The sequence below is a fragment of the Macaca nemestrina genome, chromosome 14, assembly GCF_043159975.1.
Source record: "Macaca nemestrina isolate mMacNem1 chromosome 14, mMacNem.hap1, whole genome shotgun sequence".
NCBI lineage: Eukaryota > Metazoa > Chordata > Mammalia > Primates > Cercopithecidae > Macaca > Macaca nemestrina.
Window position 1 is genome coordinate 27,736,670 of NC_092138.1, and position 26,206 is coordinate 27,762,875.

General features: G+C 39.6%; 1 protein-coding gene and 1 long non-coding RNA gene across 6 annotated transcripts in view; one reads left to right on the forward strand and one right to left on the reverse strand.

The window, feature by feature from the left end:
* The window catches only part of LOC105498653 (uncharacterized), a 160,745-nt gene that overhangs the window by 16,804 nt on the left and 117,735 nt on the right, over positions 1-26,206 (forward strand). For all 4 annotated transcript variants that reach the window (XR_011612470.1, XR_011612467.1, XR_011612466.1 and 1 more), the window contains exons 2-3: positions 12,254-12,437; positions 12,937-13,054. This is a non-coding gene — a long non-coding RNA (uncharacterized lncRNA). The remainder of the gene's footprint in view (positions 1-12,253; positions 12,438-12,936; positions 13,055-26,206) is intronic.
* Positions 15,340-26,206, reverse strand: part of LOC105498654 (MAM domain containing 2) — a 170,497-nt gene continuing 159,630 nt past the window's right edge. For both annotated transcript variants that reach the window (XM_011770879.2, XM_011770882.2), the window contains 2 exons: positions 15,603-15,687; positions 15,340-15,472 (listed from right to left, as the gene is read on the reverse strand). In XM_011770879.2, coding sequence (XP_011769181.2) covers positions 15,408-15,472; positions 15,603-15,687 — 150 coding nt within the window. In that variant the 3' untranslated portion in view covers positions 15,340-15,407. The remainder of the gene's footprint in view (positions 15,473-15,602; positions 15,688-26,206) is intronic.

Genomic DNA, 26,206 nt, shown 5'->3' on the forward strand with positions numbered 1-26,206 from the left:
TGCATATATATTTAGGATAGTTAGCTCTTCCTGATGAATTGATCCCTTTACCATTATGTAATGGCCTTCTTTGTTTCTTTTGATCTTTGTTGGTTTAAAGTCTGTTTTATCAGAGACTATGATTGCAACCCCTTGTTTTCTTTGCTTTCGATTTCCTTGGTAAATCTTCCTCCATCCCTTTATTTTGAGCCTCTGTGCGTCTTTGCATGTGAGATGGGTCTCCTGAATACAGCACACTGATGTCTTGACTCTATCTAATTTTCTAGTCTGTGTCTTTTAATTGGGGCACTCAGCCCATTTACATTTAAGGTTAATATTGTTATGTGTGAATTTGATGCTGTCATTGTGATGTTTACTGGTTATTTTGCCTGTTAATTGATGCAGTTTCTTCCTAGCATCGATGGTCTTTACAATTTGGGTATCTTTTTCAGTCACTGGTACCAGTTGTTTCTTTCCGTGTTTAATGCTTCCTTCAGGAGCTCTTGTAAGGCAGGCCTGGTGGTGACAAAATCTCTTAGCATTTGCTTGTCTGTAAAGGATTTTATTTCTCCTTCACTTGTGAAGCTTAGTTTGCCTGGATATGAAATTCTGGGTTGAAAATTCTTTTCTTTAAGAATGTTGAATACTGGCCCCCACTCTCTTCTGGCTTGTAGGGTTTCTGCCGAGAGATCTGCTGTTAGTTTGATGGGCTTCCCTTTGTGGGCAACTCAACTTTTCCCTCTGGCTGCCCTTAACACTTTTTCCTTCATTTCAACCTTGGAGAATCTGACAATTATGTATCTTGGGGTTGCTTTTCTCGAGGAGTATCTTTGTGGTGTTCTCTGTATTTTCTGAATTTGAATGTTAGCCTGTCTTGCTAGGTTGGGGAAGTTTTCCTGGATAATATCCTGCAGAGTGTTTTCCAACTTGGTTCCATTCTCCCCATCACTTTCAGGTACACCAATCAAATATAGATTTGGCCCTTTCACAGAATCCCATATTTCTTGAAGGCTTTGTTCGTTTCTGTTTACCCTTTTTTTCTAACCTTGTCTTCTTCCTTTATTTCATTAATTTCATCTTCAATCACTGATACTCTTTCTTCCACTTGATCAAATCAGCTATTGAAACTTCTGCATGCATCACGAAGTTCTCGTGCCATGGTTTTCAGCTCCATTGGGTCATTTAAGATCTTCTCTACACTGTTTATTCTAGTTAGCCATTCGTCTAATCTTTTTTCAAGGTTTTTTAGCTTCTTTGTGATGGTTTTGAACATCCTCCTTTAGCTTCAAGAGGTTTGTTATTACCGACCTTCTGAAGCCTTCTTCTGTCAGCTCCTCAAAGTCATTCTCCGTCCAGCTTTGTCCCGTTGCTAGTGAGGAGCTGCGATCCTTTGGAGGAGAAGAGGTACTCTGATTTTTTAGGATTTTCAGCTTTTCTGCTCTGGTTTCTCCCCATTGTTATGATTTTATCTACCTTTGGTCTTTTATGTTGGTGACCTATAGATGGGGTTTTGGTGTAGATGACCTTTTTGTTGATGTTGATGCTGTTCCTTTCTGTTTGTTAGTTTTCTTCTAATAGTCAGGTCCCTCAGCTGCAGGTCTGTTGGAATTTGCTGGAGGTCCATTCCTGACTCTGTTTGCCTGGGTATCACCAGTGGAGGCTGCAGAGCAGCAAATACTGCAGCAAATACTGCTACCTGATTCTTCCTCTGGAAGCTTCGTCCCAGGGGGGCAGCCACCTGTATGAGCTGTCTGTTGGCCCCTACTGGGAGGTGTTTCCCAGTTAGGCTACACAGGGGTCAGGGACCCACTTGAGGAGGCCCTCTGTCTATTCTCAGAGCTCAAACACTGTGCTGAGAGAACCACTGTTCTCTTCAGAGCCGTCAGATAGGGATGTTTAAATCGCAGCAGTTGTCTGCTGACTTTTATTCACCTATGCCCTGCGCACAGAGGTAGAGTCTAGAGCAGTAGGCCTTGTTGTGCTGCAGTGGACTCCACCCAGTTCAAACTTCCCAGCTGCTTTGTATACCTACTCGAGCCTCAGCAATGGCAGACGCCCCTCTCCCAGCCAGACTCCTCCCTTGCAGTTCGATTTCAGACTGCTGCGCTAGCAGTGAGCAAGGCTCTCTGGGCATGGGACCCGCCAAGCCAGGCACAGGAGAGAATCTACTTGTCTGCCAGTTGCTAAGACCTTGGGGAAAGTGCAGTATTTGGGTAGGAGTGTCCCGTTTTTCCAGGTAGTCTGTCATGGCTTCCCTTGGCTAGGAAAGGGAAATCCCCCAGCCCCTTGTGATTCCTGGGTGAGGTGATGCCCTGCCCTGCTTCAGCTCGCCCTCCATGGGCTGCACCCACTGTCCAACTAGTCCCAATGAGATGAACCAGGTACCTCAGTTGGAAATGCAGAGATACCCATCTTCTGCATTGATCATGCTGGGAGCTGCAGACTGGAGCTCTTCCTATTCAGCCATCTTGGAACGCCCTCCTCTTAATTTTTTTTTTTTTTTTTTTTTGAGACGGAGTCTCGTTCTGTCGCCCAGGCTGGAGTGCAGTGGCCAGATCTCAGCTCACTGCAAGCTCCGCCTCCCAGGTTCACGCCATTCTCCTGCCTCAGCCTCCCGAGTAGCTGGGACTACAGGCACCCGCCACCTCGCCCGGCTAGTTTTTTGTATTTTTTAGTAGAGATGGGGTTTCACCGTGTTAGCCAGGATGGTCTCGATCTCCTGACCTCATGATCCACCCGTCTCGGCCTCCCAAAGTGCTAGGATTACAGGCTTGAGCCACCGTGCCTGGCCAAGTTAATTTTTTAAGGTAATAAAATTCTCTGTGTATTAATTTAACTACACCCCACAAATTTTGATATGTAGTACTTTTACTATCATATATATGTATATATATACATATTGCCATACATTTATACACATATGTGTAAAGTACATGATTTCTTCTTTTTCTTTTTCTTTTTTTTAATTATACTTTAAGTTCCGTGGTGCATGTGGAGAACGTGCAGGTTTGTTACGTAGGTATATACATGCCATGGTCGTTTGCTGCACCCATCAACCCATCATCTACATTAGATATTTCTCCTAATGCTATCCCTATCCTAGGCCCCCACCCCTAAACAGGCCCTGGTGTGTGATGTTCCCCTCCCTGTGTCCATGTGTTCTCATTGATCAACTCCTACTTACGAGTGAGAACATGTGGCATTTGGTTTTCTGTTCTTGTGTTAGTTTGCTGAGAATGATGGTTTCCAGTGTCATCTGTGTCCCTGCAAAGGATGTGAACTCATTCATTTTTATGGCTGCATAGTATTCCATGGTGTCTATGTGCCACATTTTCTTTATCCACTCTATCATTGATGGGCATTTGGGTTGGTTCCAAGTCTTTGCTATTGTGAATAGTGCCACAATAAACATACGTGTGCATGCGTCTTTATAGTAGAATGATTTATAATCCTTTGGGTATATACCCAGTAATAGGATTGCTGGGTCAAATGGTATTTCTAGTTCTAGATCCTAGAGGAATTGCCACACTGTCTTCCACAATGGTTGAACTAATATACACTCCCACCAACAGTGTAAAAGCATTTCTATTTCTCCACATCCTCTCCAGCATCTGTTGTTTCCTCACTTTTTAATGATTGCCCTTCTGACTGGCATGAGATGGTAGCTCATCGTGGTTTTGATTTGCATTTCTCTAATGACCACTTATGATGAGTTTTTTTTTTTTTTTCATATGTTCGTTGGCTGCATAAATGACTTCTTTTGGGAAGTGTCTGTTCATATCTTTCACCCACTTTCTGATGGAGTTTTTTTTTCTTGTAAATTTGTTTAAGTTCTTTGTAGATTCTGGATATTAGCCCTTTGTCAGATGGATAGATTGCAAAAATTTTCTCCCATTCTGTAGGTTGCCAGTTCATTCTGATGACAGTTTCTTTTGCTGTGCAGAAGTTCTTTAGTTTAATTAGATCCCATTTGTCAATTTTGGCTTTTACTGTGTTGCTTTTGGTGTTTTAGTAATGAAGTCTTTGCCCATGCATATGTCCTGAATGTTATCGCCTAAGTTTTCTTTTAGGGTTTTTGTGGTTTTAGGTCTTACATTTAACTCTTTAATCCATCTTAAGTTAATTTTTGTGTAAGGTGTAAGGAAGGGATCCAGTTTTGGCTTTCTGCATATGGCTAGCCAGTTTTCCCAACACATTAAATAGGGAATCCTTTCCCCATTGCTTGTTTTTGTCAGGTTTGTCAAAGATCAGATGATTGTAGATATGTGGCATTATTTCTGAGGCCTCTGTTCTGTTCCATTGGTCTATACATCTATTTTGGTACCAGTACCATGCTGTTTTTATTGCTGTAGCCTTGTAGTAGAGTTTGAAGTCAGGTAGTGTGATGCTTCCAGCTTTGTTCTTTTCATTTAGGATTGTCTTGGCTATGTGGGCTCTTTTTTCATTCCATATGAACTTTAAAGTAGTTTTTTCCAATTTTGTGAAGAAAGTTAATGGTAGCTTGATGGGGATAACATTGAATCCATAAATTACTTTTGAGCAGTATGGTCATTTTCACAGTATTGATTATTCCTATCCATGAGCATGCAATGTTTTTCCATTTGTTTGTGTCCTCTCTTATTTTCTTGAGCAGTGGTTTACAGTTCTCCTTGAAGAGGTCCTTCACATCCCTTGTAAGTTGTATTCCTAGGTACTTTATTCTCTTTGTAGCAATTGTGAATGGGAGTTCACTCATGATTTGACTCTATCTGTTATTAGTGTATAGGAATCCTTGTGATTTTTGCACAGTGATTTTGTATCCTGAGACTTTGCTGAAGTTGTTTATCAGTTTAAGGAGATTTGGGGCTGAGACGATGGGGTTTTCTAAATATACAATCATGTCATCTGCAAACAGGGACAATTTGACTTCCTCTTTTCCTAATTGAATACTCTTTATTGAATAATTTCTCTTGCCTGATTTCCCTGGCCAGAACTTCCAAAACTATGTTGAATAGGAATGGTGAGGGAGGGCATCCTTGTCTTGTGCCGGTTTTCAAAGGGAGTGCTTCCAGTTTCTGCCCATTCAGTATGATGGCCTTGGGTTTGTAATAAATAGCTCTTATGATTTTGAGATATGTTCCATGAATGCCTAGTTTATTGAGAGTTTTAAGCATGAAGGGGTGTTGAATATTATTGGAGGCCTTTTCTGCATCTATTGAGATAATCATGTGGTTTTTGTCATTGGTTCTGTTTATGTGATGGATTACATTTATTGATTTGCGTATGTTGAACCAGACTTGCATCCCAGGGATGGAGCCGAGTTGATTGCAGACTTGCATCCCAGGGATGGAGCCGAGTTGATTGTGGTGGATAAGCTTTTTGATGTGCTGCTGGATTCAGTTTGCCAGTATTTTATGGAGGATTTTAGCACTGATGTTCATCAGGGATTTTGACCTGAAATTTTCTTTTTTTGTTGTGTCTCTGCAAGGTTTTGGTATCAGGATGATGGCCTCATAAAATGAGTTAGGGAGGATTCCCTCTTATTCCCTTGTTTGGAATAGTTTCAGAAGGAATGGTACCAGCTCCTCTTTGTACCTCTGGTAGAAATCGCCTGTAAATCCATCTGGTTCTGGGCTTGTTTTGGTTGGTAGGCTATTGATTGCTGCCTCAATTTCAGAATTTGTTATTGGTCTATTCAGGGATTCGACTTCTTCTTGGTTTAGTCTTTGGAGGGTGTATGTGTCCAGGAATTTACCCATTTCTTCTAGATTTTATAGTTTATTTGCATAGAGTTGTTTATAGTATTCTCTGATGACAATTTGTATTTCTGTGGGATTGGTGGTGATACCCCTTTATCATTTTTTATTACATCTATTTGATTCTTCTGTCTTTTTTTCTTTATTTTTCTGGCTAGTGATCTATTTTGTTGATCTTTTAAAAAGTGGCCTATTTTGTTGATCTTTTTTTAAAAAAATCAGCTCCTGGATTCATTGATTTTTTTGAAGGGTTTTTGTATCTCTATCTCTTTCAGTTCTGTTCTGATACTAGTTATTTCTTGTCTTCTCGTAGCTTTTGAATTTGTTTGCTCTTGCTTCTCTAGTTCTTTTAATTGTGATGTTAGGGTGTCAATTTTAGATCTTTCCTTCTTTCTCTTGTGGGCATTCAGTGCTATAAATTTCCCTCTGCACACTGTTTTAAATGTGTCCCAGAGATTCTGGTATGTTGTGTCTTTGTTCTCATTGGTTTCAAAGAACATCTTTATGTCTGTCTTCATTTCATTATTTACCCATTAGTCATTCAGGAGCAAGTTGTTCAGTTTCCCTGTGGTTGTGTGGTTTTGAGTGAGTTTCTTAATCCTGAGTTCTAATTTGATTGCATTGTGGTATGAGAGACAGTTTGTTGTCATTTCTGTTCTTTTGTATTTGCTGAGGAGTGTTTTACTTTCAATCATGTGGTCAGTCTCAGAATAAGTGCCATGTGGTGCTGAGAAGAATGTATATTCTGTTGATTTGGGTTGGAGAATTTTGTAGTTGTCTATTAGGTCTGCTTGGTCCATAGCTGAGTTCAAGTCCTGGATATCCTTGTTAATTTTCTGACTCATTGATCTGTCTAATATTAACAGTGGTGTGTTAAAGTCTCCCACTATTATTAGGTGGGAGTCTAAGTCTCTTTGTAGGTCTTTAAGAACCTGTTTTATAAATCTGGGTGCTCCTCTATTGGGTGCATATATATTTAGGATAGTTAGCTCCTCTTGTTGAATTGATTCCTTTACCATATGTAATCCCCTTCTTCGTCTGTTTTGATCTTTGTTGGTTTAAGGTCTGTTTTATAAGAGATTCAGATTGCAGTCCTTGCTTTTTTTGTTTTGTTTTTGTTTTTGTTTTTGTTTTGCTTTCCATTTGCTTGGTGAATCTCCATCCCTTCATTTTTAGCGTATGTGTGTCTTTGCACGTGAGATGGGTCTCCTGAATACAGCGCACTGATGGGTCTTGATTCTTTATCCAGTTTGCCAGTCTGTGTGTTTTAACTGGGGTGTTTAGCCTGCTAATATTGTTACGTGTGAATTTGATTCTGTCATTATGATGCTAGCTGGTTATTTTGCTTATTAGTTGATGCAGTTTCTTCATAGCATTGATGGTCTTTACAATGTGGCATGGTTTGGCAGTGGCTGGTACCGATTGTTTCTTTCCATGTTTAGTGCTTTCTTCAGGAGCTGTTGTAAGGCAGGCCTGGTGGTGACAAAATCACTCAGCATTTGCTTGTCTGTAAAGGATTTTAATTCTCCTTTGCTTATGAAGCTTGGTTTGGCTGGATATGAAATTCTGGGTTGAAAATTCTTTTCTTTAAGAATGTTGAATATTGGCCCCCACTCTCTTCTGGCTTGTAGGGTTTCTGCTGAGAGATCAACTGTTAGTCTGATGGACTTCCCATTGTGGGTAACCTGATCTTTCTCTCTGGCTGCCCTTAACATTTTTTCCTTCATTTCAACCTTGGAAAATGTGATGATTATGTGTCTTGGGGTTTCTCGTCTCGAGGAGTATCTTTGTGGTGTTCTCTGTATTTTCTGAATTTGAATGTTGGCCTGTGTTGCTAGGTTGGGGACGTTTTCCTGGGTAATATGCTGAAGAGTGTTTTCTATCTTGGTTCCATTTTCCTTGTCACTTTCAGGTACACCAATCAAACGTAGATTTGGTCTTTTCAGAGTCCCATATTTCTTGGGGCTTTGTTCGTTTCTTTTCAGTCTTTTTTCTCTAATCTTGTCTTCTCACTTTATTTCATTGAGTTGATCTTCAATCTCTGATATCCTTTCTTCCACTTGATCGATTGGGCTTCACAAAGTTCTCGTCCTGTGTTTTTCAGCTCCATCAGGTCATTTATGTTCTTCTCTAAACTGGTTATTCTGGTTAGCAGTTTGTCTAACCTTTTCTCAAGGTTCTTATCTTCCATGCATTGGGTTAGAATATCCTCCTTTAGCTCGGTGGAGTTTGTTATTACCCACCTTCTGAAGCCTACTTCTGTCAACTCGTCAAACTCATTCTCCATCCAGTTTTGTTCCCTTGCTGGCGAGGAATTGTGATCCTTTGGAGGAGAAGAGATGTTCTGGTTTTTGGAATTTTCAGCCTTTTTGTATTGGTTTCTCCCCATCTTCATAGATTTATCTACCTTTGATCTTTGAAGTTGGTGACCTTCAGATGGGGTCTCTGAGTGGACGTCCTTTTTGTTGATGTTGATACTATTCCTCTGTGTTTGTTAGTTTTCCTTTTAACAGCCAGTCCCCTCTGCTGCAGGTATGCTGGAGTTTGCTGGAGTTCTACTCAGAACCTGTTTGCTTGGGTATCACCAGCGGTGGCTGCAGAACAGCAAAGATTGCTGCCTGTTCTTTCCTCTGGAAGCTTCCTCCCAGAGGGGCACCTGCTGGATGCCAGCCAGAGCTTTCCTGTATGAGGTGTCTGTTGGCCCCTACTGGGAGGTGTCTCCCAGTCAGGATACATGGGGGTCATGGACCCACTTGAGAAGGCAGGGTGTCCCTTATCAGAGCTTGAACGCTATGCTGGTAGATCTGCTGCTGTCTTCAGAGCTTGCAGGTAGGGACATTTTAGTCTGCTGAAGCTGCACTCACAACCACCCCCTCTCCAACGTGCTTTGTCCCAGGGAGGTGGGGGTTTTATCTATAAGTGGGGGGTTTTATCTATAAGACTGGGGCTGCTGCCTTTTTTTCAGAGATGCCCTGCTCAGAGAGGAGGGAATCTAGAGAGGCAGTCTGGCTGCAGTGGCCTTGCTGAGCTGCGGTGGGCTCCGCCCAGTTCAGACTTCTGGGCGACTTTGTTTACACTGTGAAGGTAAAACTGCCTGCCTAAGCCTCAGCAATGGTGGATGCCCTTACCCCCAACAAGCTGGAGCATCCCAGGTCGAGCTCATACTGCTGTGCTGGCACAAGAATTTCAAGCTAGTGGATCTCAGCTTGCTGGGCTCCGTGAGGGTGGAACCTGCTGAGCCAGACCACTTGGCTCCCTGGCTTCAGCCCCCTTTCCAGGGGAGTGAACAGTTGTGTCTCGCTGGCATTCCAGGCACCACTGGGGGTATTAGAAAAAATCTCCTGTGGCTAGCTCGGTGTCTGCCCAAATGGCCACCAGTTTTGTGCTGTAAACTCAGGGCCCTGGTGGTATAGGGTGTAGGCACTGGAGGGAATCTCCTGGTCTGCAGGTTGTGAAGAACATGGGAAAAGCACAGTGTCTGGGCCTGAGTGCATGGTACAGTCCCTAATGGCTTTCCTTGGCTAGGAGAGGGAGTTCCCCAACCCCTTGCACTTTGCTGGTGAGGTGACACCCCACCCTGCTTCTGTTCCCCCAGCTTGGACTGCACCCACTGTCCAACCAGTCCCAGTGAAATGACTCAGGTACGTAAGTTGGAAATGCAGAAATTACCTGCCTTCTGCATGGATCTCAGTGGGAGCTGCAGACCGGAGCTGTTCCTGTTCGGCCACCTTGCCAGCAAAAATACCATGATTTCTTTCTTATCTGAAAATGACATTATTTTGTCCTCATTCTGGTTGAAGATTATTTCCTCTCAACATTTTAAAGCTCTTATTTCCCTGTCTTCTCACTTGCTTCATTATTGATGGGTTAGATTTTGTTTGATTTTCATTCCTTTGAGGTTCATCTGTCTTTTCATTTTGGTTGCATTTTTCTCTTTGATTTTGGTATTCCATAATTTCGTAATGTGTTTAGGTATAGATTTATTTTTTATATTGCTCAGAATTTACTGAACTTCATGATTTTGAACATTTTTATCTATAATCAATTCTGCAACAGTCTCAAATATTCTCCCTTTGAGCATTACCTCTCCCCCACTCTTTTTCTGTCACTGATTTCAATACATTGACTCTCATTCCTATTCTTCATATTTTCCATTTCTTGATCTCTCTGTGCTGTAGTCTGCTTTATTACCTTGTATTCCAGTTCATCATTCTATTTCTATTAGATATGCCTAATTGCTTGCTTGCCTTTCACACTGAATTTTTAATTTTATGACTATTATTTATTATATGTAGAAGTTCTATTCAGTTTTTAAAAAATCCACCTGCTGGGTAGATTTGCTGGGTGCAGTGGCATGTGCCTATAGTCCCAGCGACTTGAAAGGCTGAGGCAGGAGGATCATGTAAGCCCAGAGTTTCAGGCTATAGTGCACCATGATCGTGCCTGTGGATAGCCACTGTACTCCAGTCTGGGCAACATAGTAAGACTCTCTCTCAAAAAAAAAAAACATGAAAACAAAAACTATCTGCATTTTCATAGAGTATTGCCTTTGTTATATATTTTTCTCTAATCATTTAAAAAATACTTATTTTAAAGTGTCTACTAACAATTTTCATCTTATGAAGTCTTGGGTATATAATTCTTCGTTTCTTGACAGCTCATTTTTGCTGTTAGTGGATTCTTTCACTAAATGTTCTGTAGTTTTGGACTGTGAGTCTTTCTTCAGTGCAGTTTTATATGTGTGAACTGTGCACAGCCTAGGTTGAGTGCACGGCCCCCTAAAGAATTTTATATTAATTTCAGCCAGGTGCCCCAAGAATATCACTAGCCAGGGACATATTCTCACGTTAAACTTTGAGCTTGTGGATTCCCAGATCATGAGGGCAGGGTAAGTTTGCACTCTAAATTTGTGTAATATAATTAGGAATTCTCAAGGAAGAACTCCTATACCCTACGCCACTGTCTAAATGGAGAAGAGTTGGCATCCTAACAATCTCCCTGTGCTGAAGGAAGATTTTTATTTTTATTTTATTGTCTGGATTTACCCTTTTAGTAAAAATGTAGCTCTTCAAGAGTCTTGGATTTATTTATGAAGTCTCTGTTCTATCCTCCCCACCCCTTGGCAGGCTCTTTCCTGATCCCTTTATGGTTTAAGAGCCTAAGCCCCCAGATTACCAAGACTGACAACCTCCCTCCAGGTAGCTATAGCGTCAGCTTGTGTACTTATATCTCTGCTTTTCAGTTCTCTTTTTCAAAGCAGAGGAGGGGTTTCAGAGGGTAGCTGGACATTTCCCTTACTTTCTTACCAGCTTAGGTATTCATTTACAATAAAGGTCGTCAAATTTCACCAAGAATTTTTAAATGTTTTGTCTTGTGTATGTGTACACATGTGTATGGGGGAATGGGGCAGCGTTGAGATAATTCATTTTGCCACATAGAATACCTTCATGTTCTCAAGCATATATATCTTGCCATGTTTATTTTTTGAATAAGCAATATGTTTATATGATATCAGTAGGTATACACTGTGATGTTTCACTCACCTGCCTTTACGTATCTGTTTTCCATTCCCCCCCCACCCTTTCTTGCCATATTTTTTTTATAGTCAATGGAGCTTTTGATTTGGGTTTGAATTCACCACGTATTTTTAAATATACACGGTGCAGCCAGGTTCATTTATGAAATGTTAGAGGCTTGGATTATCTGGGGAGAGTAATGTCCAGACAAATATATTAAAATGACCAATGAAATTGTAATGGATCAAAGAGCACCATTATATTCCTTGTGATTTTTGAAACCCACATGCATGTTTGTACTAAATGAAATGCTTTTACTAAGCATTTGTTTATTTAATCCAGAAATCTTTTGAGTATGCTAGGCAGTGGGGATACAAAACTGAGTAAGCAAGCATTCTTGAGGAGATAAACAAGAAGTTAGGTTTAGCAATGATACATTTTGCTAGGGGTAAGTGGGATTTTACTAGGGGCAAGTGGAGTGGGAAGAACACGGGGAGAGCATTACCCAGCTACTAGTCAAAATGAGTTGTACTGTGAGTAATAAAGAAAAAGATGATAAAATGGCAAGATTATATGTTTGTTTTATCCTTAAGATGGCACTATAAACTCACAATTCCTTCACAGAAAAAGAATACATAAAAATCACCATGATTTATCTGAAATTTCACTGAAACCTTATAAACTAGAATGGCTTGTGTGTGTCTGAGACTGTTATAGGTGCTCATATTATTCTCATTTAATCTTTGCAGCAACCCTAAGAAGCAGGAATAAGTCTTTGCCCCATTTTGCAGACTAAGAAAAGGAGTGGGAGTGGGTGTAAGTGACTTGCCTTCAGTCACATAGCTTGTAAGTGGCAGACCCGAGATTTAAAAGGACAGTGTAAATCCAGAAGCAGTGTCCTTAATCACTGTGCTGTATTACCTCTCTATAGTAATCCATATGTTGAAAATCCAGTGTCATTAAAATTATTAGTTACAGAAACTCAGTTTTTTGTGTTTGTTTTTTTTTTTTTTTTTCCCCCAGTTCTGGTTAAATCACACAAGGAAACATTGCCCTGGCATGAGACCAAGAAGTCACAGAGCCCAGGTCTTAGCCTTCAGAGTGTGAAAGAAGACATGAAGGCATCAGGGACACTGTGCAAGTGGGTGCTGTTGGTTTCCACTGCTCTCTCCAGACTGCAGCCAGGAGGCTGCCTCTGCCCTGCCAGGTCAGATGCCCCCCGGAGGCCCTCCCATAGCACCCTGGGCTTATGGCCATTTTGTATTTAGCACTCCAAACAGTGTTTACTGGTTTATCTCTCTCTCTTCCTCACTAATCTGTGGGCATTTTTGTAACCTCCATGCTCAGTACAATGCCTGGAGCATAGAGTTCTCTAGAAATCTTTGTTGAACCTTTTCTTCCTCCATATTAAACCAAACCCTGCATCACAGGCACTATTTTCTCAGTATTCAGTTCTTCACTCCCTTCTATACACAAATAATCTCCATCCTAGACAGGAAATTATAGAAGAGAAGGCAATCTGTGTGAGAAAGCAATTTCCATTTGAAGCACTTGTATGTTTAGGTGCTGCTGAGAATTGGAATAAAAGCCAACACTGGGCTTAAATTGTTAAGCAGTATCTATTAGCTAGCATTTCTTCTCCCTGGGCATTTCTAAATCTGAGAAACCTATACTGTGCTTACTATCCTTTCCATGTATTCATCCAGGTGAAATATAGTTAAAACGAAGGTGAAATATAGTTGACATGAATGCCAAGGGCAACCTGGAAAGGGAAAAGAAGCATCAAACAATTGAATTTTGTCAAAGGAGCATAAATGAGGAAAGGTGAGTTAAGCAGCTCACTATCCACCTCCTTTTTTTCTCTTAGATTAACTTCAGGTTGTTTCTCAGCAACAACTGGTAATAATTACCTCCTTTTCTGCCCCAAGCCAATATCTGGTACCCCAACCCCCACCTCTTTTCCCCCAATTTCCAAAGTTGGCATCTCTAGTAGGATTCCTGGTTTAGCAACCTTAGAAGCAATTTTGGTAGCCAATAAATCCTCTTGAAAGAGGGAAACTTAGAATCTTTGCCTAGAGTGTAAATTGACATTGAGGATGGAGCTGGTAGGAGAGCTATCACGTTCAGGAGGCGACCTTGTAAGGATAAGAACACAGATGTGGCAGCGAAACAGACTCTTTGAAAAATGTCTGAAAATAGTATTCAACACGTTAGCTGTGATTATTACTATGGATTTATGTCACCAGCAAGGAGGCTGTTGAATGACTTTATTTACTCACTACATATTATAACCCCCTTACTAGGTAGCAGATACTGTGTTGAGTCTTGAAGATACAATCTTCACTCCTTAATTCAGCAAATGTAACTGTAGCTCTGGACAAAAACAATGCTTTGGAGGAATTATGCCTGGCCTAGTATGCAGCTGAGTAGGTCAACATCTTGAAATCTTCCTTCCCTGATGTTTCAGCTCTGTTTAGGAATTTCCTTCACTATAGGCAATTAATCATAAATAGAATTTGATTTGCAAAATTTTATTATAAAATTTTATTTTCTCCATAAACCTCAGGATATGTATCTTGTGTAGCTGAGAATTTTTTGTTTTCTTTGCATTCAGAAAGATAAAGCTCTTAACAGATTAATTTATGAGTTTGGACACTCTTGAGTGGGAAACCCTCCCAACTTCAGGGAAACAATGGACTTTTGGCTACACAAAGTAGTTAAGAGGTATGAGCCTTTGAATCAGACCAGACTCTTAAATTCCTCCGTTTAACAGATACAAAATCGTGAGTAATTTCTTCACTCTTTTGAGACTCTGTTTCCTTATCTGTGAAAGAGCTAAAATATTTCCATCTTACCGAAGCAGGAAAGACATTCATTCAAGTATTTTTTTGTTGCACACTTACTATTCCAGACACTTTCTAGGTACTGAGAATACCAAAGTAAACAAAACAGCAAGAAATCTTGTACTCTGTTAGGATATGAGTTTACATTCTAATGAGATAAAAAATTGAGATTATGTGAAATAAAGCATGCTATAAAAATTATTGTATCCGTGGAGAAAAGGAAAATTAAGAGAAAAAAGTAATAATTATTGTATTAATGTATAGAGTGCTTATGTCACTAATAAAAGACTTAAGCATTTTGTTGTGGCAGAGTAGAGATTCAAATTAGAATCTGTAGTTATGTAGTGAAGATACTCTGATGAAGACAAATAATGTAGAAATGAGTTAATTGCTAGTGAAAAGATTTTCAAATTATTTTTATTAGGTAATTTTATAATTTCATAATAGCTGTTAGGATACACAAACATATATATACAATTTTCTAAATAAGTAAATAAAAAGCAGTTTAGTATATCTGCCTGAATGTGTAGTATTCAAAATCTTACCAAAACATTTATTATAAAAATCAGTAAAATTGTTTAACACATTTATAAAAATTGCTGGGTATGTATACATAAACATTTTAAGCTTGCTTTACAAAAAAGAGTTCAATTTCTATTCATGTGCGCATAGTGACTTCAAAGGTAGTTCAAAGGGGGAATAAAGAAGGTAGCATTGCCTTGTAATACATCATTAATTAATACTGACTTACCTTTGGACATTCATGAAAAATCCTTTGTTATCACATATGGTGAAAATATTAAAAATTAATACTCCATTTCTATGAATAAAACATAGAAAAGAAGACTTTATTTTTCCAGACTAACTCATTAGCATGAAAGACTGCATTCATTCTGCAGATATTACTGACACCCCATATTATTTACTTTAAAAATATTTACGATACTTAAAATTCAAAAGGAAACCCGCAAGACCTATTTTTCTCCCAATACATTCACTGAATGCAGATTTAAATGAGCGCATCTCATTTTGATTGTGCCCTTTGTGTACTTTAAAATGACTACAATATAGTACATTTGTATTTTTAACTGGTACCAAAATTAAGATGAATGATCTATGCAAAACCAGTAGCCTGTATTTCTAGTAACAGTTGTCATATGCAAAAAGAAAAAGCCCTGAGTCAGTATGTTTTTGCAAAAGTAATGAAGGAGGGTGCTCTAAAGTCATTTTATAACTTATAAAATTGTTAAGACTGTCCAGTATTCATTTGCTTTGTTTTCATTTTGATTGAAGAGGTATGATTTTCGTCTAGTTAATCCAATTCAGATCATTTCTTAATATTCAATTTCATTTAAGTCCTCAGAATGTCCTGATGATTGTTGAGTTGTATCTTCCATTTCTGTCAGGAAAGACAAATATACAATAACAGTATTTATTATAGAAAAACATTTAATTTGTATTCTTGTAGTTTGAAACAGTATCGCAAAGTCCATTTTCAGTCAAGCTTATATAATTGGGATAAATATTACCTCCACAGGGTCCTGCCTGAAACTTAACGTCATCAATGGCGATATCACTTCTTATCGATACTCCTCGAATGGCTTCAAAAATAATCTGAAAGAATAATATGTTTGAATTTAGAAATAGAATCATCCTGATAATACAGTGCTGGTCAGGGCAAGTCCAGGCTTTGTAGATATGAAAACTTAGATTGCTCTTGAGGATCCCTTTAAGGAAAAGGATACCAAATTACAAATTGAAATCTAGAGATTAAAGATAATATTTATTTGGAATTTAAAGAAACAATAAATTACTGAAGCCTTGAAGATTCAGGTCCCTGTCTTCTGAGATCTCTTTACCAATTTCCCAGAAATCCTTGCCTAGAAATGCTTCCTGGTGGTAACCTGGTTTCCTCTTCCCAGTTGGAACACTCTGCTCCCAGCATCCCCCAGCACTCACAAAGGGTCTGTGAAAGTGAGGTGCTCAGAAACTTAAATTTCCCATAGCACTCCATAAATCTACGTCTGATACTGCTACTAGGTGGAAACATTTAATATGACTGATGATACCCATGTGTGAACAGAAAAGTATAATAATGAAGTTTACCAAAGATAAGGGTTCACTTATGTTAAATACCACAACATCAAAGACACAACTCAGGCAGAGGAGAGAATCCGTTTTATAACTTTAGATTCTGAGAAGAAAATAACTGATCAGATACTGTGGTTGTAGGAAAAATAGATTACTTAACCAGCTCTAAGGCTGTCCCAACAATGGTTAATAAATTACTGAATGGTCCACGGAGGCCCATGGGTAATGAAAGTTGTTCAGAAGACGCATTTGCTCTATTCATTTTATAAGCAAATGAGTCTTCCTTGGAGTAGTGTATAATTTAAATTAAATTTTTAAAAGCCCATAAATTTTATTTAAACCCTCCCTAAAATTAAAACAAAGAACATAAATTAATTAATACGTTTATAAAGTTACTTGAAATTAATGTTTCAAAGAAGCTTTAATGACAGACTAGTGGCAAAATACTGTTAATAAAAATTCTTTTTTTTTTCTTTTTATTATACTTTAAGTTCTAGGGTACATGTGCACAACGTGCAGGTTTGTTACATATGCATACATATGCCATGTTGGTGTGCTGCTCCCATTAACTCATCATTTACATTAGGTATATCTCCTAATGCTATCCCTCCCCCCGCCCCCACAATAGGACTCGGTGTGTGATGTTCCACTTCCTGTGTCCAAGTGATCTCATTGTTCAGTTCTCACCTATGAGTGAGAACATGCGGTATTTGGTTTTCTGTTCTTGCGATAGTTTGCTGAGAATGATGGTTTCCAGCTGCATCCATGTCCCTACAAAGGACACGAACTCATCCTTTTTTATGGCTGCATAGTATTCCATGGTGTATATGTGCCACATTTTCTTAATCCAGTCTGTCACTGATGGACATTTGGGTTGATTCCAAGGCTTTGCTATTGTGAATAGTGCCACAATAAACATACATGTGCATGTGTCTTTATAGCAGCATGACTTATAATTCTTTGGGTATATCCCCAGTAATGGGATGGCTGGGTCAAATGGTATTTCTAGTTCTAGATCCTTGAGGAATTGCCACACTGTGTTCCACAATGGTTGAACTAGTTTACAGTTCCACCAACAGTGTAAAAGTGTTCCTATTTCTCCACATCCTCTCCAGCACCTGTTGTTTCCTGATTTTTTAATGATTGCCATTCTAACTGGTGTGAGATGGTATCTCATTGTGGTTTTGATTTGCATTTCTCTGATGGCAAGTGATGACAAGTATTTTTTCATGTGTCTGTTGGCTGTATGAATGTCTTCTTTTGAGAAGTGTCTGTTCATATCCTTTGCCCACTTTTTGATGGTGGTGTTTGTTTTTTTCTTGGAAATTTGTTTGGCTTCTTTATAGGTTCTGGATATTAGCCCTTTGTCAGATAGGTAGATTGCAAAAATTTTCTCCCATTCTGTAGGTTGCCTGTTCACTCTGATGGTGGTTTCTTTTGCTATGCAGAAGCTCTTTAATTAGATCCCATTTGTCAATTTTGGCTTTTGTGGCTGTTGCTTTTGGTGTTTTAGACATGAAGTCCTTGCCCATGCCTATGTCCTGAATAAATTGCCTAGGTTTTCTTCTAGGGTTTTTATGGTTTTAGGTCTAACATTTAAGTCTCTAATCCATCTTGAATTAATTTTTGTATAAGGAGTAAGGAAAGCATCCAGTTTCAGCTTTCTACTTATGGCTAGCCAATTTTCCCAGCACCATTTATTAAATAGGGAATCCTTCCCCCATTTCTTGTTTTTGTCAGGTTTGTCAAAATTCAGATGGTTGTAGATGTGCGATATTATTTCTGAGGGCTCTGTTCTGTTCCATTGGTCTATATCTCTGCTTTGGTACCAGTACCATGCTGTTTTGGTTACCGTAGACTTGTAGTATAGTTTGAAGTCAGGTAGCATGATGCCTCCAGCTTTGTTCTTTTGGCTTAGGATTGTCTTGGCAATGCGGGGACTTTTTTGGTTCCATATGAACTTTAAAGCAGTTTTTTCCAATTCTGTGAAGAAACTCATTGGTAGCTTGATGGCGTTGGCATTGAATCTATAAATTACCTTGGGCAGTATGGCCATTTTCACAATATTGATTCTTCCTACCCATGAGCATGGTATGTTCTTCCATTTTTTTGTGTCCTCTTTGATTTCACTGAGCAGTGGTTTGTAGTTCTCCTTGAAGAGGTCCTTTACATCCCTTGTAAGTTGGATTCCTAGGTATTTTATTCTCTTTGAAGCTATTGTGAATGGGAGTTCATTCATGATTTGGCTCTCTGTTTGTGTGTTACTGGTGGATAAGAATGCTTGTGATTTTTGCACATTGATTTTGTATCCTGAGACTTTGCTGAAGTTGCTTATCAGCTTAAGGAGATTTGGGGCTGAGACAATGGCGTTTTCTAAATATATAATCATGTCATCTGCAAACAGGGACAATTTGACTTCTTTTCCTAACTGAATACCCTTTATTTCTTTCTCTTGTCTGATTGCCCTAGCCAGGACTTCCAACAGTATGTTGAATAGGAGTGGTGAGAGAGGGCATCCCTGTCTTGTGCCAGTTTTCAAAAGGAATGCTTCCAGTTTTTGCCCATTCAGTATGATATTGGCTGTGGGTTTGTCATAAATAGTCTTATTATCTTGAGATATGTTCCATCAATACCGAATTTATTAAGAGTTTTTAGCATGAAGGGCTGTTGAATTTTGTCAAAGGCCTTTTCTGCATCTATTGAGATAATCATGTGGTTTTTGTCTTTGGTTCTGTTTATATGCTGGATTACGTTTATTGATTTGCATATGTTGAACCAGCCTTGCATCCCAGGGATGAAGCCCACTTGATCATGGTGGATAAGCTTTTTGATGTGCTACTGGATTCGGTTTGCCAGTATTTTATTGAGGATTTTTGCATCGATGTTCATGAGGGATATTGGTCTAAAATGCTTTTTTGTTGTACCTCTGTCAGACTTTGGTATCAGGATGATGTTGGCCTCATAAAATGAGTTAGGGAGGATTCCCTCTTTTTCTGTTGATTGGAATAGTTTCAGAAGGAATGGTACCAACTCCTCCTCTGGTAGAATTCGGCTGTGAATCCATCTGGTCCTGGACTTTTTTTGGTTGGTAGGCTATTAACTGTTGCCTCAATTTCAGAGCCTGCTATTGGTCTATTCAGGGATTCAACTTCTTCCTGGTTTAGTCTTGGGAGAGTGTAAGTGTCCAGGAAATTATCCATTTCTTCTAGGTTTTCTAGTTTATTTGCGTAGAGGTGTTTATAGTATTCTCTGATGGTAGTTTGTATTTCTGTGGGGTCAGTGGTGATATCCCCTTTATCATTTTTTATTGCGTCTATTTGATTCTTCTCTCTGTTCTTCTTTATTAGTCTTGCTAGCAGTCTATCAATTTTGTTGATCTTTTCAAAAAACCAGCTCCTGGAGTCATTGATTTTTTGGATGGTTTTTTGTTTGTCTATCTCCTTCAGTTCTGCTCTGATCTTAGTTATTTCTTGCCTTCTGCTAGGTTTTGAATGTGTTTTATTTTGCTTCTCTAGTTCTTGTAATTGTGATGTTAGGGTGTCAATTTTAGATCTTTCCTGCTTTCTCTTGATTTAGTGCTATAAATTTCCCTCTACACACTGCTTTAAATGTGTCCCAGAGATTCTGGTATGTTGTATCTTTGTTCTCATTGGTTTCAAAGAACATCTTTTTTTCTGCCTTCATTTCGTTATGTACCCAGTAGTCATTCAGGAGCAGGTTGTTGAGTTTCCATGTAGTTGAGTGGTTTTGATTGAGTTTCTTAGTCCTGAGTTCTAGTTTGATTGCACTGTGGTCTGAGAAACAGTTTGTTATAATTCCTGTTCTTTTACATTTGCTGAGGAGTGCTTTACTTCCAACTATGTGGTCAATTTTGGAATAAGTGTGATGTGGTGCTGAGAAGAATGTATATTCCGTTGATTTGGGGTGGAGAGTTCTGTAGATGTTTATTAGGTCCACTTGGTGCAGAGTTGAATTCAATTCCTGGATGTCCTTGTTGACTTTCTGTCTTGTTGATCTGTCTAATGTTGATAGTGGGATGTTAAAGTCTCCCATATTGTATGGGAGTCTAAGTCTCTTTGTAAGTCTCTAAGGACTTGCTTTATGAATCTGGGTGCTCCTGTATTGGGTGCATATATATTTAGGATAGTTAGCTCTTCCTGATGAATTGATCCCTTTACCATTATGTAATGGCCTTCTTTGTCTCTTTTGATCTTTGATGATTTAAACTCTGTTTTATCAGAGACTAGGATTGCAACCCCTGATTTTTTTTGTTTTCCATTTGTTTGGTAGATCTTCCTCCATCCCTTTATTTTGAACCTGTGTGTGTCTCTGCATGTGAGATGGGTCTCCTGAACACAGCAAACTGATGGGTCTTGACTCTTTATCCAATTTGCCAGTCTGTGTCTTTTAATTGGACCATTTAGTCCATTTACATTTAAGGTTAATATTTTTATGTGTGAACTTGATCCTGTCATTATGATATTAGCTGGTTATTTTGCTCACTAGTTGATGTCGTTTCTTCCTAGCATCGATGGACTTTACATTTTGACATGTTTTTGCAATGGCTGGTACCTGTTGTTCCTTTCCATGTTTAGTGCTTCCTTCAAGATCTCTTATAGGGCAGGCCTTGTGGTGACAATCTCTAAGCATTTGCTTGTCTGTGAAGGATTTTATTTCTCCTTCACTTATGAAACGTAGTTTGGCTGGATATGAAATTCTGGGTTGAAAATTCTTTTCTTTAAGAATGTTGAATATCGGCCCCCACTCTCCTCTGGCTTGGAGAGTTTCTGCCGAGAGATCTGCTGTTAGTCTGATGGGCTTCCCCTTTGTGTGTAACCCGACGTTTCTCTCTGGCTGCCCTTAACATTTTTTCCTTCATTTCTACTTTGTTGAATCTGACAATTATGTGTCTTGAAGTTGCTCTTCTTGAGGAGTATCTTTGTGGTGTTCTCTGTATTTCCTGAATTTGAATGCTGTCCTGCCTTACTAGGTTGAGGAAGTTCTCCTGGATGATATCTTGCAGAGTGTTTTCCATCTTGGTTCCATTTTCCCCGTCACTTTCAGGCACACCAATCAGATGTAGATTTGGTCTTTTCACATAATCCTGTTTTTCTTGGAGGCTTTGTTCATTTCTTTTTACTCTTTTTTTCTCCACACCTCTCTTCTCGCTTCATTTCATTCATTTGATCTTCAGTCGCTGATAGTCTTTCTTTCAGATGATCGAGTTGGTTACTGAAGTTTGTGCATTTGTCACGTAGTTCTTGCATTATGGTTTTCATCTCTATTGGTTCTTTTAAGGACTTCTCTACATTGATTATTCTAGTTAGCCATTCGTCAAATCTTTTTTCAAGCTTTTTAGTTCCTTTGCACTGGTTACGTAGTTCCTTCTTTAGCTCTGAGATGTTTGATCGACTGAAGCCGCCTTCTCTCAGCTCATCAAAGTCATTCTTCGTCCAGCTTTGTTCCATTGCTGGTGATGAGCTGCATTCCTTTGGAGGGGAATTGCGCTCTAATTTTTTGAATTTCCAGCTTTTCTGCACTGCTTTTTCCCCATCCTTGTGGTTTTATCTGCCTATGGTCTTTGATGATGGTGACGTACTGATGGGGTTTTGGTGTGGATGTCCTTTCTGTTTGTTAGTTTTCCTTCTAACAAGCAGGACCCTCTGCTGTAGGTCTGTTGGAGTTTGCTTGAGGTCCACTCTAGACCCTGTTTGCCTGGGTATCAGCAGCAGAGGCTGCAGAAGATAGAATATTGCTGAACAGCAAGTGTTGCTGTCTGATTCTTGCTCTGGAAGCTTCGTCTCAGGGGTGTACACTGTCGTGTGAGGTGTGAGGTGTCCGTCTGCACCTAGTGGGGGAATATCTCCCAGTTAGGCTACTCAGGGGTCAGGGACCCACTTGAGCAGGCAGTCTGTCCATTTTCAGATCTCAGCTTCCATGCTGGGAGATCCACTGCTCTCTTCAAAGCTGTCAGACAGGGACGTTTACCTCTGCTGAGGTTTCTGCTGCTTTTTGTTTACCTATGACCTGTCCCCAGAAGAGGAGTCTACAGAGGCTGGCCGGCCTCCTTGAGCTGTAGTGGGCTCCACCCAATTCAAGCTTCCCGGGAGCTTTGTTTACCTACTTTAGCCTCAGCAATGGCAGGCGCCCCTCCCCCAGCCTTGCTGCCACCTTGCAGTTAGATCTCAGACTGCTGTGCTAGCAATGAGGGAGGCTCCGTAGGCGTGGGACCCGCTAGGCCAGGTGTGGGATATAATCTCCTGATGTGCCGTTTGCTAAGACCCTTGGTAAAGCGCAGTATTAGGATGGGAGTTACCCGAATTTCCAGGTGTTGTGTGTCTCAATTTCCTTTGGCTAGCAAAAGGAATTCCCTTCCCCCTTGCACTTCCCAGGTCTCGCCCTCCTTCAGCTCTTGCTGGTCAGGCTGCACCTGCGGACCAGAGCCAACTGTCTGACACGACCCAGTGAGATGAACCCAGTACCTCAGTTGAAATTGCAGAAATCACCCGTCTTCTGTGTCACCCCTGCTGGGAGCTGGAGGCTAGAGCTGTTCCTATTTGGCCATCTTGGGCATGCCTCCCTGTTTATAAAAATTCTAAGGTCCAACTTGTGATGGTGTATTTTAGGTGTCAACTTGACTGGGTTAAGGGATACCCACATGACTGGTAAAGTATTATTTCTCAGTATGTATGTGAGGGTGTTTCTGAAAGAGATTGGCGTTCAAATTGGTGGACTGAGAAAGGAAGATCTGTCTTCACCCAGTGTGAGTGGGGACTATCAGATTGCTTGAGGATGCAGATAGAACAGAAAGGCAGAGGAGAAGCAAGTTTTCTCTCTCTTCTGTAACTGGGACACCCGTCTGCTTCTGCCCTTGGACATCAGAACTCTAGGTTCTTCAGTCTTCAGACTTCTGGAACTTTAGACACTGGAATACCAGTGGCACCCTAGTTCTCAGGCCTTTGGTTGCAGACTAATAGTTATACCATTGGCTTCTCTAGTTCTCAGGCCTTGGGATTTGGACTGAGCTATGGTACCAGCTTTCCTGGTTCTCCAGCTTATATGTAGCATATTATGGGACATCTCAGCCTTCATAATTATATGAACCAATTTCCTTAATACATCCCCTTTCATATCTCTCTCTCTCTTTCTCTCTCTCTCACCTTCTGTGTCTGTCTCTCTGTTTCTCTCTCCTCTATTGGTGCGGTTTCTCTGGAGAATCCTGATTAATACACAACCCTAAATGAGAATCCAAATAAATGGCAAGAAGAGGGAAAAAAATGTCCTAACACATCTAGATAGGAGTGCAGATAATAAGACTTTTGGTTCTCTGAACAACAATAAAATCTGTTTTTTTTGGCCTTCAAGTCTGTAATGAAAGAAAAGAATAATAAACAAAATTACCTGAAGGAATTATATTCTGAATAGTCTATGATTTGGCCAAACACTTGATTTTATACAACTTTCTCCTCTGAATTGTCTTAGTACAGTAGTGATCACCATTTTATAGTACTATGATTTCCCCCTTGTATTATAAATATGTAGGAATACCTCTTCTTTTTCTACATTGACAATAGGATTAAGCCGACTTATCTTTGCACTTTAAGACTAACCAAATCTATCCAAATCAAATAGCTACTGAACAAATACTTGTTTATTTAGATAATAAACATAACAAAGGTAGGATTAAATAAGATAATATATGTCCTTGGTTCCCAAAGTGTGTGCTGAGGTACCCCAGGGTGCCCAAGTACATTCACGGGGTGCTATAGATAGTTTGAAATTTTAAGGGAAACAAGGCAGTATTCAATACTTAGCAGACACCATGTGAACTGCTAGCTCAAGGTCAAAGTTTTAACATGGGATTGACCTATATTCCTTTTGATAACATGTCTTCATTGAGCTGAGTTTTTTGGTAGCTGCTGCAATTAAAAGCAAGCATTGTGTAGAAATCAATGTGGAACATAAAATAAGGGTAGTGTATCCAATCTGATTCCAAGTCGGGAAGTTTGTGCCCAACAGGTATATACATTCTATTAGTACATAATTTTGGTTAAGAATTAGATAAAATATTTTTATTTTAAGTATTTTTTTCAAATGGCTACTAAGTTGTTAGAACATAAATACTGAAGTTTTTTGAATCCAAATACTTAATATATGAAACTGTTAGGTGTTTCTTTTGGTCTTGGGGCACCAAGAAAAAATTACTATGGGCATCATAAACTGGAAATTGTGGAGACCTGAGCCTTTTTTTTTTTTTTTTTTTTTTGAGACAGAGTCTTGCTCTCAGACTGGAGTGCAGTGGTGGGATCTCAACTCACTGCAACCTCTGCCTCCTGGGCTCAAGTGATCCTCCTGCCTTAGGCGCCCAAGTAGCTGGAGCTATAGGCATGCACCACCACACCTGGCTAATTTTTGTATTTTTAGAGGACACAGGGTTTTGCCATGCTGCCCAGGCTGGTCTCAAACTCCTGGGCTCAAGAAATCCCCCCACTTCAGCCTCCCAAAGTGCTGGGATTATAGGTGTGAGCCACCACACCTGGCCAACTTGAGTCTTAGCTGAGTATGCAGTGCATAGAAATTCCTAGTAACTGTTAGGCAGTATAATTAATAATATGACGGATGTAAATATTTCAGTAAGCTGGGAATTTGTATAACACTTTATTTCAATGGCATCAAAATCTAAGAAATCAAGGAGGAAAAGTCATGAAAGTGGGGGAGGAGCGGCAATCAAGGAATCCGAAGGAAATAGAATGATTTTGTGCTTTTGATCAATAGTGAGTCAGTTTCTGCTTAGCACTAATAAATCCCTTAGGAGGGAGCATGATTAAAAATTTGCCATTTGATGCATTTCTTTTTCCCATAGGGATAATCTAATGAGTGGAATGCCTTCAGGAGGCCACCCACATATTATCCCCAAAGGATCAATCTCAAATGGCAGCAGTACTACCACACTCTAAATAACATCTCTACCTGCCCACTCCCATTGATGCTGTACACATTTACTTCCCTAACTCTGTTCTCTTCCCTGAACTCATCTCATATCCTATTATTTACTTATACCCATTTGGATTTCTAATAGACATAAAAAACTTAACATTTCCCCCCAGGAGTCTATTAATTTTCTTCCTGCACACACTGTCCTTACTCCAGGTCTGCTCTGTCTCAAGTCTTCCTCATCTCAGTAAATGATATCTGAATTCATTATAGCAATTGCTTAGGCCAAAAGCTTTGGAGTCATCTTGATATCTCCCTTTCCCTCAGACTCCGCATTCTATACATAAGAAGTCTTGTGGGCTTCTGATGACATCTGCTCACCTCTGCTGCATAGCCTATGCCACCACTCCTTTTGCCAGGACTACTGCAGCAGCCCCCAAAGTCTCCTTGTCCCATTACAGTATACTTTTCACATAGTAGCTGGAGTGATCACTTCAAAATCAGATATTACTTTAAAGCTGTATGATGACTTCTTACCGCTTTTGGGATAAATTTCAAACTCTACCACATCTTCTAAGGATTTTCATGATTATCACAATACTTCTTTGACCTCACCACCTGATCAACTTGACTTCTTCTTCCTCTTATTTCCCCTCCTCTTCTTATTTTTAATTGATAAATCACAATTTTATACCTTTATGGGGTACCATGTGATATTTATTATGTATATACATAAGCACACAAAATGTGGGATGATTAAATCAAGCTAATTAACATATCCATCACCTCACTTATTTATCACTTTTTGTGGTAAGATGTGAAGTCTACTCTCTTATTTTGAAATATGCAATACATTATTGACTACAGTCATCCTCTGTTCAACAGATCTCAAAAATATATTCCTCCTGTTTATCTGAAACTTGTAGCCTTTGACCAACAACTCCCCATTCCTTCCTCCTGCTTCCCCCAGCCTCTGGTAACCATCATTCTACTGTCTACTTCATGAGCTCAGTTTCAGCTTGACTTTTTCATAGCACTTATTATCTGATGTTACACACTCTCTCTCTATATATATATACACATTCATATATATACATACACATATATA